General features: G+C 43.7%; 2 protein-coding genes across 10 annotated transcripts in view; one reads left to right on the top strand and one right to left on the bottom strand.

Annotated features, from left to right (window-relative positions):
* Positions 1-2,903: 2,903 nt before the first annotated feature.
* MRPS34 (mitochondrial ribosomal protein S34) lies at positions 2,904-9,434 on the bottom strand. 2 transcript variants are annotated; one of them, XM_061600100.1, is made up of 4 exons: positions 9,314-9,434; positions 5,938-6,261; positions 4,626-4,668; positions 2,905-3,597 (listed from the first exon to the last, which is right to left on the bottom strand). In XM_061600100.1, the coding sequence occupies exons 2-4, from the start codon at positions 6,253-6,255 to the stop codon at positions 3,293-3,295; spliced, it is 666 nt and encodes a 221-aa protein (XP_061456084.1). In that variant the 5' UTR covers positions 6,256-6,261; positions 9,314-9,434; the 3' UTR covers positions 2,905-3,292. The 2 variants fall into 2 exon arrangements, with proteins under 2 accessions (XP_061456085.1, XP_061456084.1); XM_061600101.1 differs by lacking the exon at positions 9,314-9,434 and having other exon boundaries at positions 2,904-3,597; positions 5,938-6,258.
* Positions 9,435-12,695: 3,261 nt separating this feature from the next.
* LOC133371915 (tudor domain-containing protein 7-like) overlaps positions 12,696-19,573 on the top strand; it is a 158,521-nt gene continuing 151,643 nt past the window's right edge. For 6 of the 8 annotated variants that reach the window (XR_009759420.1, XR_009759419.1, XR_009759421.1 and 3 more), the window contains exons 1-4: positions 12,696-13,278; positions 14,502-14,714; positions 16,095-16,236; positions 17,023-17,230. Coding sequence is in view for 4 of the 8 variants with exons in the window: in XM_061599922.1 (XP_061455906.1) it covers positions 14,535-14,714; positions 16,095-16,236; positions 17,023-17,230 (530 nt within the window). In the remaining 4 variants the exon portion in view is untranslated. The remainder of the gene's footprint in view (positions 13,279-14,501; positions 14,715-16,094; positions 16,237-17,022; positions 17,231-19,573) is intronic. The other 2 variants (XM_061599925.1, XM_061599926.1) reach the window with 1 other exon arrangement.

Genomic DNA, 19,573 nt, shown 5'->3' with positions numbered 1-19,573 from the left:
CACACCTGGTCTACACACACACCTCTATATCCTCCATCAAAACACAAAGCATTAGAGTTCAATGACACATTCCAGCCAGGCAAAAACATTCTCGAGGAGGGTGCAAAGCAGGGCTAATGAAGGCTGCTGCTTGGGAGGGCCTGTGGAGAGTCCCAAGGGCCAGATAGACAGGCCTGGAGGGCCACATTTGGGCCCCGGGCCTGAGATTCCTCATTCCTGGCTTAGACAGAGGCATGCAAATGAGGAGTGGCAACAGCAGCAAGAAGATGAATGTACTGTGAGGGGGAGGGCACTAAACACCTTTCCCAAGCTCCCCCCCCCAAAAAAAAAACTGGAACCAGGACTAGGCTCCACCCACCTAAATCCACTGTTGTTCAGCTGTTTCTAGCTGGTGAACTCAGGGGCTCTAGTAACAATGAAAAAAGCTAAACAGATGCTGCAGGTTTGATTTCCCCTGCCTACCACTAATAACTTGCCTTGAAAATTGAATTACCACCTAAGTGATTTGTCCGCAAGAGAGAAATAATCACATCACGGCCCACTCCTGGCAGGAAGTTTTTAAGATCTTCTCTTCTTTAATGAAGGCATTTGCGGTGCATTGCAACGAGGCGCCAGGAGTCAGACCCTCATGGGCAGTATTCTTCCAAAAAAACCATACATAACTGCTGCTCCGTGTTCCCCTCGACAAAAGGAGAAACTTTCTCTTCCTTTGTTAGCAGATGGTTGCTTTAGGCAGACCTTCACAGGAGCATAGGAAACCACCTTGTACTGAGTCAGACTGTTGGTCCATCTAGCTCAGTGTTGTCTACACTGACTGGCAGCAGCTGTCAGGGACTTCAGGCAGCAGAGTCTCCCAGCCCTACCTGGCACTGCCAGGGGTTGAACCTGGGACCTTTGGCATGCAAGGCAGATGCTTAGTCAGTGAGCTACGGCCCTTCCTCAGAGACAGAAGCATAGGAAATTGCCTTATACCATTGGCCTATCTAAGCTCAGTGTTGTCAACACTGACTGGCAGCAGTTGTCCTGGTATTCAGGCAGGAGAGTCTCCCAACTCCACCTGGCACTGCAGGGATTGAATCTGGGACCTTTGACATGCAAGGCAGATGCTCTCCCACTGAGCTACAGCCCTATACCTTTCATAGATACAGATTCGGGTTCTCTAGTGTCTGGTCTAAACCATGGGTCACCTCCAACCTACTCAGGGTAGACCCATTGAAATTAATGAATTTAAGTTTGCCAGGCCCATACATTTCAATGGATGTACTCTGAGTATGGCTAACACTGGCTACAACCCCATGTCTAGAAGGCAAGGCCTGCATTGTAGATGTTGGAAAGGGAACAGATTAACGCAGTCATGCAAACAGGAAGATTCTCCTCTCACATGGGACAAGCGTGCATGCCAGGCTGGTGTCAGAAGTCGGCATTGTCAGGCACCCGCTGAGGCCCCCATTCCAACAGAGAGCTCATTGCTGACTTGGAAAGCCCTCGGGCCCTTCTTCTTGTGTTTGCTGTTGAAACTGGTTCACCTGCCCTCTCCACGAATGTAAGCGGCACAGGGTCAAGAGTAAGAGACGTGCAGACTCCCCTTGCCTTGTCCTCTACTTACAGGTGGTGGTGCTGATTGGGCTCAGAGGGAAAGGGCAAGCAAACAGGCTGTGGTGACAGTGGCAAATAGGCGGGCTCACTGAGGGTATCTGTCCCCCAGGACCCTCAAAATCTGAAGCCAAAACGGCCTGCACCAGGAGCCGCCAGTCTAAGAACATTAAAAAAAGCCTGCTGGATCAGGCCAGTGGCCCATTTAGTCCAGCATCCTGTTCTCAGAGTGGCCAGCCAGATGCCCCAGTGGGAAGCAGGACCTGAGCGCAAGAGCACTCTCCCTTCCTGTGGTTTCCAGCAACTGGTATTCAGAAGCAGACTGCCTCTGACTGTGGAGGAAGAACATAGCCAATGTGGCTAGTAGCCACTGATAGCCTTATCCTCCATGAATTTGTCTAATCCTCTTTTAAACCTTTTTAGGCCCAAGAATTTATTAGTGGGTGCCACCCCTTGTGACAAATTTTCTCCCCACCCCGATAGGAAACGCACATACTTTGTTTTTCCAAGGAATTTGGTAAAAGCTGGATTCAGCAGAATTTGGTAAAAGCTGGATTCAGCAAAAAGCACATAGATCTAAAAGAGAAAAATAGGAGTGTCACCCCTGCAAGGCAGTCCAGTGTGATCATCCTCATCTTGCATGTGGGGGAAGGCAGGGTTGGAGCTTAGCCAACGTGATTTATGACAACCCTTCTCCTCCGAGGAAATAATCCGTAGCACTCGCATTAGGAAGCCAGTCACGCTGAACTTCCTTCCGTGTTAACATGCATAGGACTGGGCTGCAGCAGTTGTCTATACTAGCAGTTCCTAAACTCCCCCTTCTTGAAAATTGCTGAGGGTCTTTGCAGACCAGTTAATGATTTTTGTGCCTGCTGTAGCAATTGTAACACGCTATATAAGGTATGTTTTTTAATTATATTTTTACAGACACCAGATGAGCCACCTGCATGAGAACTGGTGGTCCATGGACCACAGTTTGGGAACCCCTAGTCTATATGGAATAGCCCAGTTATTACTTTGATCCTGGCTAACACCTTTGCTAAGACATATACTGAAATCTGAAATGTCAGCTAGCAGCCTTCACGGAAGCAATCTGTCCATGTCTAAGGATCTCTGGTCTACTCCAGTAACCTACTCATTCACCTATGATATAGCACAAGACCAACCCTTCTCCCATAGTCAGACCTCATCCGGAGTATTCCCCTGAAATTAATGGGCATGACTAATTTAGACCTATCAATTTCCATGGGTTTACTGTGAGTAAAAGTTCACTGGACACAACCCTTTATGTTTAAATTTTTAAATTTATTAGCAGCTGCAAAACTACTGATCATTAAGATGCTGGAAACAAAATGATGTCCCTTGAAATTGAGTTATAATTGGAACAATGATTGCCTACTCTAGAGGTAAGTGCCACTGAAATCAATGGGTCTTACTTCAAAGTAAATATGCCTGGCATTGGGGAATTAGAGATGGGGCGCTGGCCTGTATGTGTGGATTGTCCCATCTGGCAAGGTACAGAGAGGGTCGAAAAGGGATAATTCAAAGAATAAATGCAGTGAGGAACATTTCTGAACTCTGACATTTATTACAATCTATTCTAAATTAAAGATATCCAAATGCCCTCCAAGTGTAATTTTCCTAAAATCAAAAATAAATATAAAGAACTAGGAAGAACGAAGAAAGCTCTGTAAGGTCCTCACACTGGTGTCCCTTCAACTTGCTGCTCAGAATTTGCTTGCTGTTCAGAATTTGCAAAGTATTCACTTCGGAAGAAAGCTTTTCGTTTCAGATCAAGCATGGGCTCATCTGCGCTCAGGATCCCCTCCTTCTGCCTCTGAGCCAGGACCATGGCCCGTAGGAGCGGTGGGTAGAGGACGTAGCGAATGGTTTCCACCTCCACTGGTGTAAATTTCTTAAAGGCCTCCTCCTCGTGCTTTGGTACCATGCGCCAGTCGTGATACATGACCTTCTCAATTTCTTTCACATCACTTTCTGTTTTGCCTAAGAAGAAATTGACAAGGTTAAGAATGCTATGAACAAATCCTACACTGGCAGACACAGGGTCGTGTCCACATTCCTACATTTAAAATAGGTTAGTTACTATTTATTTATTATATTTATATCCCACCCTTCCTCCCAGAAGGAACCCAGGGCAGCAAACAAAAACACTAACACTAAACAAAACACTAAAAACACTCTTAAAACGTCTTAAAAACAAAAACTTTAAAACATCTTATTAAAAGTTTTAAAACCTTTCAAAACATCTTAAAAAGCAAAATACCAATTACCAGTTGGCATCATTTTTCCATAACTAATTAGCCCCATAGACCAGAGGTTCCCGACCACTGGCCTAAGGAGACACCTGTTAATCTCAGGTCACATCCACGCCATACATTTAAAGTTCATGACTTTCCCCAAAGTATCTTGGGAACTGTATTTTAGCTGTCACAGAGCCTACAACTCCCAGGACCTTTAACAATGGGGGAAACCATGTGCTTTAAATGTATGGTTCAGTGATACCTTCAGAACCCAGTGGGATTACTCAGTAAGATTCCCAATGGGCATGAGGATAGTACGTGCGCTGTAGTATTTCTACCTTCATTGAAGAGAAATTTGTCTGTAATTACTCTCTCCCCTCCGCCTTCTTCTGGAGTTCAATAAAATATTTTTTACTGGGAAAAAAGGAAAGAATGTTGGGTGAAACAAAGAAACACTCAAGCATGGAAGGCAGCAGAGAGGAACGCAGATCCTCCACTCTCATGTCCATTACTTCAGTAGCTTACATTACAGTGAAAGTAAGGATAGGTAAATATACTGACGTTTATAACACAGCGCCAGCTAGGACCTATTACACCACGGGCTCGTCTTTTTGCAAATGCAGCAACTATAAGGGTGCAGCCAACTCCTTCAGTTCATTGAGAAAGCCTTCGCAATGAGCTGGAGTGTGGCGTAGCAGTTGGAGCATGGGACTGGGTTTCCGATCCATGATAAATAAAAACTTCTCTCCCTCAAAGCGCGTCTTCTCTTACCTCGAAATGTCAAGTACCCCCATGCTTTTCCATGATCCATATTCTGTAACATAAGAAGTTGTACGGTCAGCTGAAGATGGAATATTTCCCCAGTTCATAGAAAGGCCAAAGTCACCGTGCCACCTCTTTGACATGTCTTAGTACAAAAAGCTGCCACGCCCCTCCCTATCCTCCAATTGGGTCAACAAGTTCAAGGACACATCTCAGCCAACCAAAAACACTCATGTGTGTGGAGCAGGGACAGGGACGGTGTGGCCTGGGGAGTCTTCAAGGGGCCAGATAGAGAGGGCTGGAGGGCCACATTCGGCCCCTGGACCCTGAAGCTTTCCACACTTGTTCTACCACTTTGGAAGCAACAGAAAGCACAGCCAGTCCAATGGGGTTTTTTGAACAAGGATTTTATCAATAAAACTTGACTATTACTCAGTGTCCATCTGTCAGTCCAATCCCCCAGGTTCTACCTGTTTGGACAAAAGACCCCAACTTTGATCGTTTCACTTGGCTTTCATTCCACAACAGTCTCCAACAGTTCTCATTCACGCTCCTCCCTGTCGACAAAGGTTTGCATTGTACAGGTGGTGATGGAAGCTGGGAAGCAGCATTCCAACAAATGCCAAAGGCTCCTCCAGGGGAGCTGTTTATTCAGCATTCATCCCGATTTGCTAACACAAAGCTTATGCCATGATGACACTACAGCTGTGGGCACATTAGTCACTTCAAAGCAGTGAGAACGGTTTCTCTGGCTGCATTTTGAAGTGACGCTGCCCTCCAATGGACACATCTCCCGTCCTCACTGCTGACTTCAGACCTTTTAGTACTGCCCACAGCAAAGCGTTGGGCCAATCACTGTCTCTGTCTGAGCCCACAGCAAAGCATTTCCATTGGACACACCTGGAGTGGCAAGGGGTTGACCAACCAATCAATTGCAAAACTGTCTGAAGCTGATTTAAAAAAACCAAAAAAAAACCCCATACTCGAGCTGATCTGACCAGGTTTTAGAGTAAAAAGGGGCAGAACAACCATCCAAATTTGCTTGCAGGGTGTTTACACATCTTCTCATGAATAGTTTGTTCATCCCACGCTATTCAGAGAATATCCTGATCACTTTCCTAACTGTAAAAAGGTCCATTTTTTAAAAAGTGGATTTGGTGTGCTGTGGAAACAGAGCACTTTAACTGCACGAGCCTAAGTGTCTGGTATGCGCTTGAATCCTTCCCGCAAAATAGTGACAGCTTGGAGCCACCTTCTGGAAAGAAGATATGTAGTGGGAGACCCAATCCCTACCCACTCCCTGCCAATGAAAAACACCCACCTCGGCTGTGTAATCCACCCTCACTTTGGTGATGACCCAATAACAAGGTTCATCATACTGCCATATCCAGGATTTGCGTGTGACCATACGCCCAACTCCAAAGAGGTGCAGCCGGCTGAGCAGGGTAAAAAGTCGGTTCTCATTCCTCACATCCTCCCAGGCCAGGACGGGAAGACGTTTGCCTGTGAAAGCTCTGGTCATTGTCTCATAGTCCACTGCATAGCGCTGAGAGTCTCGAGGCCTGTTCTTCAGGGCCCGATACTCGCGGATCTTCTTGGCCATGGCCGCAATCGGGCGATAAACTTTCTTGCGACCCATGGCTGCCTAAGAAATGATAATACAGTTGGGTGGTGGTTACACCATTGGGTTTAGAATCCAGACAGACCCAGGTTCAAATCTCCAGTGAGCCACAAGCTTGCTAGATTATTATTGATTACATTTCTATCCACCTGTCTTCCCAAAGGAGCCCAAGGCAGCAAAGAGCAAACTATACTTAAAAATAAAATAACATATTTAAAATGTTTATAAACATTAAGAAGGTCTCAAAACACAGCCATGAAGCACACTGGTGACCTTGGGCCAGTCACTGCCTCTCAGCCTCATGAAAACCCTATTCATAGGGTCGCCATAAGTCGGAATCGACTTGAAGGCAGTATACATTCATTCATTCACATTCAAAACATTTAAACCCAGTCACGTACCCTTGCAGCTGGTAATTTCAAGGTAGTCAGGAATTTCATCTTTCAGCCCTCAGGTGCCTGGCTGAACAGGAATGTTTTAAAATTCCTTCTGAATATCAATAATGAGGGAAACAAATGCACTTCGCTAGGGAGGGCATTCCACAAAGAGGAAGCCACCCCCAAGCAGGCCCTGTCACGGGTCAGCACCAACCAGGCAGCACTCAGTGCCAGCACCACTAACTCTCACCCTAACCTAGGGAATTTGAAATGATCCCTAAGTCTGGGAGGTGCTCTCTCTTCCACCCAACTGCTATAGGAATGGGAACCTTAGAAAGTAGTGAGTTTTGTGACCATGGGACAGAGATTCCCCACTACATCATACCAAGAGTGTGGTGTAAGTATTGTGGGTAGTGTCAGCCTGGGGAGATTTAGGTTCAACCCACCCGCCCGGCTACAGAGCATACTGCAGTGCTGGAGATGCAGAAGAGGGCAACCAAATGGTTAAGGGGCTGGAGCACTCCCATGAAGTTTACAATATTTCAGGCTTAGTAGGTTATTAAAAAAAATGGGGAAGCAGGCTTGGTCAAGAATTATAAAATTACCCAGGGTGTGAGGAAAATAAATAGAACAAAGTTCCCCTCGCGTATAACTAAATCATTCAGTGAAGATGACTGGCAGAAGATTCAGGTCAAGGAAAAAGAACCACTTCTTCACACAGTACATAGTTACTCTGGAATTCGCTACCACAAGATGCATCAATGGCCACCAACTTTAAAAGAGGATTAGCCAAATCCATAGACAAAAAAACTATCAATGACTACTACTAGTCACGTTGGCTATGTATGACTTCCAGAATCAGAGGCACTCTGCCTCTGAATACCAGTTTCTGGGGATCCTGAGTAACAGAACACTGATGCCCTCATGGTCTTGTTTGTGGGCTTCCCATAAGCATCGCATTGACCACTGCGGGAAACAGCATGATGGAAAGGGAGATATTCAGTCAGATCCAGCAAGGCTCTTTTTACATTCTTGTGGTCACTTATCTCTTACCCTAGCCTACCTCACAGGGTTGTCCTTAGGATACAATGGGAGGTCAACCATGTATACCATCTTGACCTCCTTGAAGGAAGGATGTGCAAAAGATAGTAAGGAAAAAAATCAAAATACACTATCATTTACAGGGGAAGGGCATAGCTCAGTGGTTTGCATGCAGAAGGTCCCATGTTCAGTCCCCAATGACATCTCCAAGTAGGGCTGGGAATGTCTATTTCTCTGTAACATCTGGATCGGGAGAGGCCGTGCAAGCCCTGGACCGCTGCCTGGACTCGGTGGTGGGCTGGATGAGGGCCAATAAACGGAGTCTGAATCCTAGCAAGACGGAGGCACTGCAGGTTGGTGGTTCCCGAGTTCAGATAATTGGACAGTTTTCTGCTTTGGATGGGGTCACACTCCATCTGAAAGCGGGTTCGTAGTCACTAGAGGCCCAGGTGACCTCAGTGGCTAGGAGTGCCTTTTACCAGCTTCAGCTGGTAAGACAGCTGCAGCCGTTTCTGGACCGGGATAGCCTGACCACTGTTGTCCACACACTGGTAGCCTCCAGGCTGGATTACTGTAATGCACTCTATGTGGGGCTGCCCTTGAGGTTGGTCCGGAAGTTGCAGCTGGTGCAAAATGCGGCGGCAAGACTGCTCACTGTGGCAGGGTATCGTCAACATGTCACCCTGCTGCTGAAAGAATTGCACTGGCTGCCCATTTGCTACCAGGTCAAGGTCAACCATCTAGTTTTGATGTACAAAGCCCTGTACAGCTTGGGACCAGGATACCTGAAAGACTGTCTTATCCCATATATACCCAGTCAATCACTGCACTCTGCAGGTGAGGGCCTCCTGCAGATACCATCTTATCAGGAGGTCCATTCTGCACAACATTGGAAACAGACCTTTAGTGTGGCAGCACCTACCCTGTGGAATTCCCTCCCCTTAAATATTAGACAAGCACCATCTGTTATCTTTTCGGCACCTTTTGAAGACCTTCCTCTTTCAACAAGCCTTTTAAGTTGAGACCTGTCCCAGTCTGTATCTGTGTTGGAATTGCTTTTTAATACGTTCTTAAACCTTTTTTTAAAATGTTTTTAATCTTAGATGTTTTGAAAGCTTTTTTAAGAAACATTTTAAAGATGTTTTGTTTTAATGTGTTTTAAAGTTTGTTTTTATGGTGTTTTAAAGTTTTCAGTGCCTTTGTTTGCCGCCCTGGGCTCCTGCTGGAAGGACGGATGGGATATAAATCAAATAATAAATAAATAATAAATGTCCCCTGCCTGAAACCCTGGAGAGCTGCTGCCAGCCAGTGTAGACAACAATGAGCTAGATGGACCAATGGTCGGATTCAGTATAAAGCAGCTTCCCATCTGGCAAGCAAATTGCTTTTCAACTTTCCATTTCCTTATCTCTTCAGTCTTCCACACACAAACCCCGCTGCCTGTCACCCCTCCAAAAGGGCAACCTATGCCCCCCCCCCAAGGTTTGTCAGACTCCCCCACTCCTCAGCCTTTAGGAACTCCGTAACAAGCAGCATTTTTTTTGAAAAAGTAAAATTTCTCCCTTTGCTCCACGAACACACGCAGGAAGGCTTCACCGCCCAGTTATCCTCCTCAGGTTTAATAGTGGATGAAGCCCACCCAGTTATCCTCCAAGTACCTTTTCTGCTATTCACACCAATCTCTCGTTCCTGCCGCTCTAGCACTGGCGACCCGACTCACTAAACCATCCGGGGAAGAACATTTCCGCTCCCTTTCTGAAGCGAGCCTAACTCTATGATTGAAAGCCTAGAGGGCCTTGGGCTCCTCCGTAGACGCTCTAGGAAGGGCGGTTCTCTTCGGTAAATCATCCGGTGGGCAACACTTCCGCTCCCTTCTTTAACGAACCCATACTCCTTGTAATTTTTTCAGGTTATTCCTACAAGATGACTCCTGAGAGACACTTTATAATCGCCCCTGACGCAGGCCTAGTCCCATGTGGCCGAAACACGTTGGGCTCATTTTCCTTTTTTAATAAATCGATTTGGATTACACCTACATGTTATTTTTCTCTGCCGGCATCTTGGGGTTTCTCCCCCCCCCTTCCCTCACTGCTTTTTGGATGACATCCACTTTTGCCCTTAGTACCTGGCTACTGTGCCTTTCTGTGGTGGTTAAAAGTATCATGGGAAAGGTTTGTTCAGGAGGACTTGAGGGAGCAGTACCATGAAGTTGGAAGAAATGTCCTTATTGAACACTGCTGGGGCTACAACCTGTGTAGAAAAACGGCTCTGACTCCTAATGCTCTCTATTTAACAGTTCACTTTAAGCGTAGAGCATACACTATTTCTATTAAAGTTCTAGAGTAGGTTTTTGAGTACTACTTCTACTTGGCTGCTAAGTGCTGCTGCTGAAGCAGCTTAGCTGCCCACAGTACAAATGGATGTGTTTGTGGTAGTTGATGCTGATCTTTTGACTTTCTGCAGTGGCATTTCCTTATCATCATCCTCATGTCTGCTACAGAAGAGGGCCCACAGGCTGCAAGTCCTAAGAGCACAGAAAAGGAGCAACAGGTAGGTGGTCTTTGTTGCACGATTTAAGCTTTAGACAGGAAGAGCAGGCTAGACTGACCATTTGTACCTAAGGGGTAAAACTCTGGTTGTTTGGTACTTTGCAATAGCTGCAAGCAGCTCCAAATTTAACTAGAGGGGGACTTCCGGGAAGGGTGACTTAGCCTGTGCCTGCTTTTGAGACGGGCTCCTGCCTCAAAAGAAGCTTATTCAGATATATCAGTCAGATTTTTTTTTTTTTTTGACTGATTAAACTTCTCCCGGGTAGGGAGAAACGAAGAGATTAACCTCAAAGCCTATTTTTGTTGGGACGACCAGATCTCATTAATTTATGGGACGAGGTCCAGCCGACGAAGGTGGGACGGATTTTCAACAACAAGCTCTATCTGATAAAGCGAACGTTCATCTTATCTTCTAAGAGAGAACGCACTAACAGGCAAGCACCCTTCTTTCTATATTTTTCTTTTACTTGACTTAAATTGTTGCTGTTTAAAAGAGATTTGCCAGATTGATCGGTTTTTGACATCTCACTGGGGAGCCATAACTTCTCTCTGCTACTCACTAATTAATAGCTTATCTCTGTTTTTGTTGCAAAAAGCTGTCCTGGATTTGCATTCTAAAGATATACACAGAAGAGGGATTTCTATTCCAGATTTTTATTTTGAAGAATATTATATTGTCTGAGACTACTCTCTTTTTGGTCTATTTTATTTTGACGAATCTGTTTCCTGACGACCGCCATTAATTGTTTCGATCCTGGGAACTGCATTTTGTTTACTTAAGCATGGAGAGATAAGGCTGTCTGCTCTGTTTATACTGTGATGTCACCAAGTTTGGAGTATTAACCCAATTGTTGCTGAAATAAGAAGTGGTTTTCCTATATTTTTCTTTTAAAATGGCAATTAAGAAAGTGGCTGAGAATCTGGAAATAACTATGTTTCAGAAAATAATGGATGAGATTGAGATAACGAAACAAAACCTGCGACAGGGTTGTAAGGAGCTGAAAATTGAATTGAGTAAAGTGAAGCAGGAGATTAAAGATATAGGGGTCCCTGTGAGAGAGGTGACCCTGGAAGGGGTCCCTGTGAGAGAGGAGACCCCGGAGATTGGAACAAACGTGGAACAGGAAAAAGATTTGGAGTCTATGGACTTTAGAAACAAAATCTATTGTTTGGAGACACAGGAGATTAAAGACATAGGGGTCCTTGTGAGAGAGGAGACCCTGGAGACTGGAACAGGGGTCCCTGTGAGAGAGGAGACCCTGGAGACTGGAACAGGGGTCCCTGTGAGAGAGGAGATCCCGGAGATTGGAACAAACGTGGAACAGGAACAAGATTTGGAGTCTATGGACTTTAGAAATAAAATCTATTGTTTGGAACTCAATGTTATCTCTGAAGAAATTAATGAAGATTCTAGAGATAAAGTTATCAATGGCATGGATAATCTTCTGGACTGGAATGATGTGATGGAGCCCAATATAGAGAAAATCTATGGAATTAACTGCAGCCATGTGACAATGGAAAAACCTTCAAGAGATGACCCAGTGTATTTTGAAAAAAAGAACAGAGATATGATTTTACAGCAGTATTTCAGCAACCTATTCAGAATGGATGGCAAGAAAATATTTGGGATAGAGGTAATTCCCATCAGACTCTTACTATATGACTATGGCTTTGACAGCAAGATTATTATGGAATACTGATAATGGAAGATTGGATACTGAAATTACTGGACTTAACAAGACTACTGAAGATGGAAGATGGAAAATGGAACTAATAGGGATAATAGAACAATGGCTACTGAAATTACTGAACCTAACAGATTCTGATGTGATGGATTAATTGAAATGTTTATTTTGACTATGGTTATGACAATAAGATTATCATAATTAGTAATGAGATGGATTAATCGATATGCTTATCTGGGAAAAAAAAATTGATAGATATATTTCTTAAAGAATTGAAACCTCTCTTTGACTTTTTGTGGAAAGAATAAAGTAATGTTTATGAGATTTGATGATTAAGTAAGATAACTACTGGAGGAAAGTGATTTTATAATATGACTTAAGAGACAGGATTGTTATATATTATAGACTTATAACTGATTTGATCTTTGACAAATGGGAAGTCAATATTTTACTCTTTATTTTTTATTTTTCTTTTTTTTTTTCTTTTTTTTTTTTTTTTGTTTAACTATTTTTGATTTTGTTTTTTGTCCTTGAATGTTTTATGATTTCGTCTTGTATGTTTTATGAAAATCTGAATAAAAATTATTGAAAAAAAAAAAAAAACAAATTTAACTAGAGGGGAGATCCTAGGCCTTTTTAACATGGGGGGTACCATGCCTCTGTTCTGAGCTGCAAAGGGTCTTAAAGGAGCCCAGCCCAAAGATAGCATGCTACAGTAGAAAATGGAAATGGACTGCCATCAAGTCGCTTCCGACTTATGGCGACCCTATGAATAGGGTTTTCATGGTAAGCGGTATTCAGAGGGGGTTTACCATTGCCTTCCTCTGAGGCTGAGAGGCAGTGGCTGGCCCATTGAGCTTCATGGCTTTGTGGGGATTCAAACCCTGGTCTCCCAGGTCGTAGTCCAACACTCTAACCACTATACCACACTGGCTCTCTATGCTACAGTAGAAGCCACCTGATATAATTCTGCTCATAATCAAAACACAGTCCTGATTAAAGGAAGATACAGTACCAAACTAAGCTAGATGTAGCTGCAGGCACATATGTGAGTTGCATCTTTACTAGCTAGTGCTGGCCTTTGTGAGGATGCTCCTTGCCTAGAGCTTCAGTAGTCCTAAGAAGGCACCAATTTAACATCCTCCCCCCCCGGATCTAAGAAGATGGTGACTCAATGTGGTATCTGTTCCCAGTGTGTCATAAAAAGGGTAGCTGATCTGCCCTTGGTCAGCTCCACCTATGAGATCGTTTCTGCTACTTATAACTCTGCAAAGGGGTCCCATCCAGCTATCCAAGCAGTCTGTGATATGGCAGAAGTTGGAGTGAAGACAATTGCTTCTTCGGCAGTGAGTGGTGCGCAGCCTCTCCTGAATAAGCTTGAACCTCAGAGTAAGTAAATACTGGCTTGATAGATTCCACTCCTAGGAATATTAATAACCCTTCTTGCTTCCTCCAAGGTCCCTCCTTTCGTTGTGGATTTCCATGGCTTCTTCATGCATACAACGCAAGCCTAGGAATCCATCCTCAGGTCATAGAGTAGTTCTAAAGCTAAGATGCTACTCTGAAAATGCCTTCACTGCATCTAGATCTCATCTACACCATACCTTTAAAGCTATACCTCTGAACAGTCATGGCTTCCCCCAAAGAATCCTAGGAACTGTAATTTGTTAAGGGTGCTAGGAATTGTAGCTCTGTGAGGGAGTCTCCTAATAACTCTCACCACCCTTGACAAACTACAATTCCCAGGGTTCTTTGGGGAAGCTGTGACTGTTAAAGCAATATAAGGGTGCTTCAATGGTATGGTGTGTGGATGTGACCCCATTTTCAAATATTTTTCTTTTCAGGGTTAAGTTCTGGGGGGGGGGAGAGAGTTCTGCAGTTTGCATTAGAAGCCAACTGGGCATGGCACTTGAATGGCTTTCCCCAGAGCAATTTGCACCTAAAAATAAAAAGGCAAGTAGCCTACCTGGGCAGCTGAAGACATCATTCAGTCTGCTAGTATGTATATTCTGCTTCATGACTGCGAAGCCAAGAAGGGCAGGGCTCTCCCTGTAGTTCAGGAGCCGGAAAAAGCTCTCTACTTGCCCCCATTATGATTCTCTTGCAACTGTCAGTGCATTGGCTCAATATGTAACTTAAAAACTATGGTACACTTTGCCATTGATCTTTGGTTTGAGTCTCCATACAGAGGCTCTGCCCGCACTGCCCGTATGGGGGGCGGGGAGGGGTTCCTGGGAGCTCGCGATCCGCGGCAGGGTCGGATTGCAGGACCCGACCTTGCCGCGGATCACGAAACGGGAGCGCCATCCTCTCGCCCTAAGGAGAGGCCCTTCAGGGGGGTCTCTGAGTAACAGGGCCCCTCAGGGCCCAAAGTGGTCGCCCTCTGGCGCCGGCCCTGAGTCTAACTCAGCTTTTTGTCTTCGACTATATTGTATGAAGTGGTTTTTTTCCCTTTAGCACCATGGAACCATTTTCTTTCTAGTTAATGTTGATTATTGAATCTCAAGTGCTGGATACACCAGTACTGAATTTTTGGTTATTGAAGAGGTTTTTTAAAAAGGAGAACTGCTGACTTTACCTTAAATTTAAAGGGAATTGCTTTTCTGTTACAGGTGAAAATGTAGGAAGCGGATCTAGTTGCAAAAATGCTCCGAGCTGTTCTCCAGACCCATAAAAACGGAGTGCCCTTTTCCCGTTTGCAGGGGGAATATAAATCTTTAACTGGAGACTGGATTCCTTTTAAGCAGCTGGGACATCCTACTCTAGAAGGATATATAAAAAGCATCCCTGGAGTTGTTAGGATTGAAATTGGTAAAACTGGTGAGGTAAGAAATGCACGTTTCATAATGGGGGAGGGGTGACTGTGTTGTGACTGTAAAATGTCCTGCAAAGCTTTGGAATTCATGCCAATACAGATTTTGATCCGCTCATTCACTAATCAAAACCTGTATCCTTGTGGGTAGTAGGTAGCTGTTTGGATGCTGGCATCCTGTTACTGTGTACTTGAGCTATTCAACGTCTTGTAGTTTTCAGCCTTTGGGTCCCAAACGTAACATGATACCTTTGTTGTTATGTGCCTTCAAGTCGATTATGACTTATGGTGACCTTATGAATCTGCGACCTCCAATAGCATCTGTTGTGAACCACCCTGTTCAGATCTTGTAAGTTCAGATCTATGGCTTCCTTTATGGAATCAATCCATCTCTTGTTTGGTCTTCCTCTTTTTCTACTCCCTTCTGTTTTTCCCAGCATTATTGTCCTTTCTAGTGAATCATGTCTTCTCATGATGTGTCCAAAGTATGATAACCTCAGTTTCATCATTTTAGCTTCTATTGACAGTTCTGGTTTAATTTATTCTGACACCCAATTATTTGTCTTTTTTGCAGTCCGTGGTATGTGCAAAGCTCTCCTCCAACACCACATTTCAAATGAGTTGATTTTTCTCTTACCCACTTTTTTCACTGCCCAGCTTTCACATCCATACATAGAGATGGGGAATACCATGGTCTGAATGATCCAGACTTTAGTGTTCAGTGATACATATTTGCATTTGAGGACCTTTTCTCATAGCTGCCCTTGGCAGTCTTAGCCTTCTTCTGATTTCTTGACTATTGTCTCCCTTTTGGTTAATGACTGTGCCAAGGTAGTGATAATCCTTGATAAGTTCAATGTCCTCGTTTTTAGCTTTAAAGTTACATAACTCTTCTGTTGTCATTTAAAATGAACATACAGTTTTTTAAAAAAGTCTCTTTAGCACCTTATCCTGGAGTGTTGTTGTAGTAGTTTTTGTTTTCAGAGGAGATGTTGCCACAGATGTGACCCGCACGTTGAAGACCAATGTCTTCATACACCTTATAGTGTGTAATGGACCTTTATATCTTATGCCATGGGCATGGGCATGGGCATTGGTATTGGGCACTCTACAATGGCGCCTTTCCAAATTAGTATACAGGGATGGGGAACCTGTGGTCCTCCCAGATTCTGCTTTCAGCTTCCATCATCTTTGACCATTGGTCATGCCGCCTGGGGCTGATGGGAGTGGGAGTCTCAACAACATTTGGAGGGCAACAGGTTCCCCCCTTGCTCTACCACACTCTAAGCATCGTGTAGAGAGAGTTTGAGGCTGCTTTCAATACAAAAGTTTCTCCCTAAAAGCCCTTGGTAAATGTGATTTTCCATATTTGGTTTCTTTCTTCCTTGAGCAGGTGACTTGTCATGCGGTCATTTGCCAGGAGACAGCAAGAATTGCTCAGTTAGTTGCCCGCCAGCGAACTTCCAAGAAGAAATCAGGCCGCCAAGTCAACTGTAGCATGAGGCTGAAAAAAATAGTGCCACTCGCCTCAATAGGTAAGCTTGTCAGCTGCAAAACACTACATTGGTGTATGCTGAATTAATCAACTCACACTAACCACTTGCAGAGCTTCTCTACTGTAATGATTCTGCTGACTGAATTGAACTACTTGTACTCCTGAACAGTTCGTGTTACATGGCAGACTGGCCGATTATTCATTTCTTGCATCTGCACATAAGGAAGCTAATGGGGAGACGTAATGCTTTGTTGCAAAACATTTTCAGTCAATAGCATGTATATAGTGCTTTTTGATGGGTTGTAATAAGTTTCATCCTAACAATTCAGCAAGTTAAGGCTGTTATTAAAAAAACCCTGTTATTATGTAGTGGGGTTTTGGTCTAACGTGCTAGTTTGTTGCACTCATAGATAATGTGTACTACCACCACCAAAGGATGTTATATGTTACATATAAGGGCTGTTATATGAGCAGATGTTAAACAAACATCTGCTATTTTTTTTCCATAGTCAGCCTTAAACGTGCTGGCTAGTTAGTTTTTGCAAAAAAACAAAAAAGGTCCCCAGATATAAGTAATAAAAATTGTGTTTACATCTTGTAATTTTGCATTTTATATACATATACCTGCACATGCTTACACGTACAGTTGTTCTTGTTTACATTAATGTTATATTCATGTCACTTGGGTTCCTGTAACTTTGTCCTTTGTTAGTTATATCTTGCAGCGTTTTTGCAAACTTAAGAATTTATGTTGAAATGCCCCCCACTAGCCAAGCCATAGGTAAACTGAAAATGACATATTGTGGCTTGCTTCGTTGTATTATAGGCAAGCCAAAGGGTACTCTGAGGAAGACAGGATTCATGAATTTCACAGAGGAAACTAGTAGATCTACTCTCCCGCTGTTGGGAAGCAAGGGAAGCTGTGCCGTTGTTAGACCTAGTATGAGCACTGCACCGTATCCTCTGTCCCCAGAATTTGGAAATCCTATGCCTAAAGAAGTCTTAAATCAAGGACACCTGGCTGTGATTAACAGGTTAGAGTTCCTCTTGTTGGAAAACTTACTGGGGATAAACTAGCTGATATACTTGACACTCTAGAATTGTGTACGTCCAGAAACAAAATGGCCTTCTGATAGTGTGTGTGTGTGTGTGTGTGTGTGTATATATATATTTATTAATTAATTTATTAAATTTATATCCTGCCCTTCCTCCTAGTAGGAACCCAGGGCGGCATAGTATAGAAAAATGCCTTAAATGCAGATGTCAGCAACCAATGAAAATATTACAGAACTATTTGAGAGAGACACAAGCACTCTTTTTGTCATTTCTTTTCAACTCTAGGGCTATTGCTTTTTATTTAACTGATCCTGATCTTTTGCTTTTAACTGCCTGGTTAGAGATTTGGGAACCAGTAGAGGGCAGAAAAATGGGGGGGGGAATGAAGGGAGAAGGAAATAGTGTGTCCAGAGAGTGCAGGGGGTAGGGGAAGGGGATCTACAACATTTTCTCTGAGCATAATGAGTGAAATGCTTCTTTTGAGTATTTAAAATTGTGACTGATTACATTGCTGCAAAAATGCTAGACACAGTGTTGGTGGGAATAGCAAAACTACACTGTGTGTCTAGCTTACTAAACAAACAACATTCATAGGACCTTTGTACAGCACAGTCTGACTCATCTTGCTTCTCATCAGATTCTTCCATCTTCTGTATCGAGCAGGATGTTCAAAGCTATGCATGTACAATCAGGAAGTAAACACATGAAAGAGTTCAGAAACTTTCTCATAATTTATACAAAGTTTCATTTTTTTGAAGTCCATGAAATTCAAAGTTCAGAATCAGATCCTGATTGCAGAAATGAGTTTGAGTTATGGTAGCATTTTTAGGAATGTATTCCTTTTGTCTACAGTTACTGTGATACTTGCAGCCTACTTCTATGCATACTTACAGTATTTATGAGTATGTTCTAATGAACAAGTGGGCTCACTTGCATTGTTTGGAGTACAATCCAACCCACTAGCCAGTAGTGGCAGTACTTGATGGCATGGCCTCCTCCACAGCCCTGCCCCTTGCGCTGGCCAGGCCAGAAATGGGTGGGGCTGGAAAAATGGCTCTGTGCTGTGCCAGCTCCCAGGCCGGGGCAGTAAAGAGACCCAGATCTTGCCATCATGTGATAGGCTGGCCTGGTTTTGCCCCTGAAATACCTTGTAATTGGGGGGTACCCACTGGCAGGATCTTCCACCCGCCCATTGAGGAGCTCCATTGCCAGCAGAGGTTGGCAGACTAGGTAGGGCTGAGTGGAAGGGCCCATCCAAACCGTCTCCAGCAAGGTGGTTCAGAGTTTAGGCTTGCTTTTTTATTTTTTTAGAAAGGCAAGTTATACCCAGCTTTTCCCCTCCGCAAGGAGTTGCTCAAAGCAACTTGCAAATATAAAAACAAACATAAAAACAATGATCCAACAAAACACATGCACACACAAAGAGCAGCATTCACAATCTGTACATTAAGCAGCAACAGCATCAACAGCTTGTTTAAAAAGGAATATCACTTGTGGTAAAGAAATAAAGAAGGTAACTTAATATTCTGGGGCAGGGGGCTCCACATATGGGGAGCCACCACAAAGGAAGCCCTTTTGCATGTTGCCACCAGCCTTGTTCAAAAGGCAGCAACACACAAGATGGGCACAACAGCCCCGAACAGACAGATTCATGTAAGAGGAGATGGTTCTTCAAATAATTTGATCGCAAAATATTTAGTGTCTTATAGCTAATTATCAGCATCTTGAGTTCTCATAAAAGGACTGGAAGCCAATGCAGCTGTTGCAATAAGAGGGTCACTTGATCTCACCACTTTTCCCCAGTCAGGATTTCAGCAGTAGCATTTTGCACCAGTTGAAGTTTCAAAGGCAACCCTTATAGTAATCCAATAAAAATGTATATAGGTATTTATAAGAATATTTCTATACTGCCAGCTTGTATAAAATATCAAGGTAGATTACAACAATATATAAAAGCACAATAAAACATAAAATGCCATATAAACATACAAAATAGTTAAAATAACTGGCTAATCAAGAAAGTTTAAATAGATGCATAGGCCTGTTGGCGTAAAAAGATCTTCAAGAAACTGCTGGAAGTCAGTAGTGAAGATGCTTGCTGAATTTCTGCTGGAAGAGTACTTCATAGCATGGGACGGGTGATACTGAATGCTCAGTTTGACATTGAAACTAGTCAGGCCTCTGTAACACGGAGGAAAGTAACTAATGCATGTAGGTTCATGGCCAGGTCTAACTAGACCAGGAATGGGAATGACTGGTATACTAGCTGCAGCTATGCAAAAACACTTGGCTGCAGCTGACAACTGAGCACTTAATAACAA

This window comes from Rhineura floridana, chromosome 17 (assembly GCF_030035675.1).
Source record: "Rhineura floridana isolate rRhiFlo1 chromosome 17, rRhiFlo1.hap2, whole genome shotgun sequence".
NCBI lineage: Eukaryota > Metazoa > Chordata > Lepidosauria > Squamata > Rhineuridae > Rhineura > Rhineura floridana.
Note: the sequence above shows the minus strand (reverse complement) of the source record. Positions and strands in the feature narration are given on the sequence as shown.

Excerpts from the sequence above, each read along its gene's own strand:
- MRPS34 (XM_061600100.1), bottom strand. The coding sequence starts at position 6,255 with ATGGGTCGCAAGAAAGTTTATCGCCCGATTGCGGCCATGGCCAAGAAG. Across the intron at positions 4,669-5,937 it reads GGGTGGATTACACAGCCGAG|AATATGGATCATGGAAAAGC; the intron begins GTGGGTGTTTTT and ends CTTATGTTACAG. Across the intron at positions 3,598-4,625 it reads GGGGTACTTGACATTTCGAG|GCAAAACAGAAAGTGATGTG; the intron begins GTAAGAGAAGAC and ends ATTTCTTCTTAG.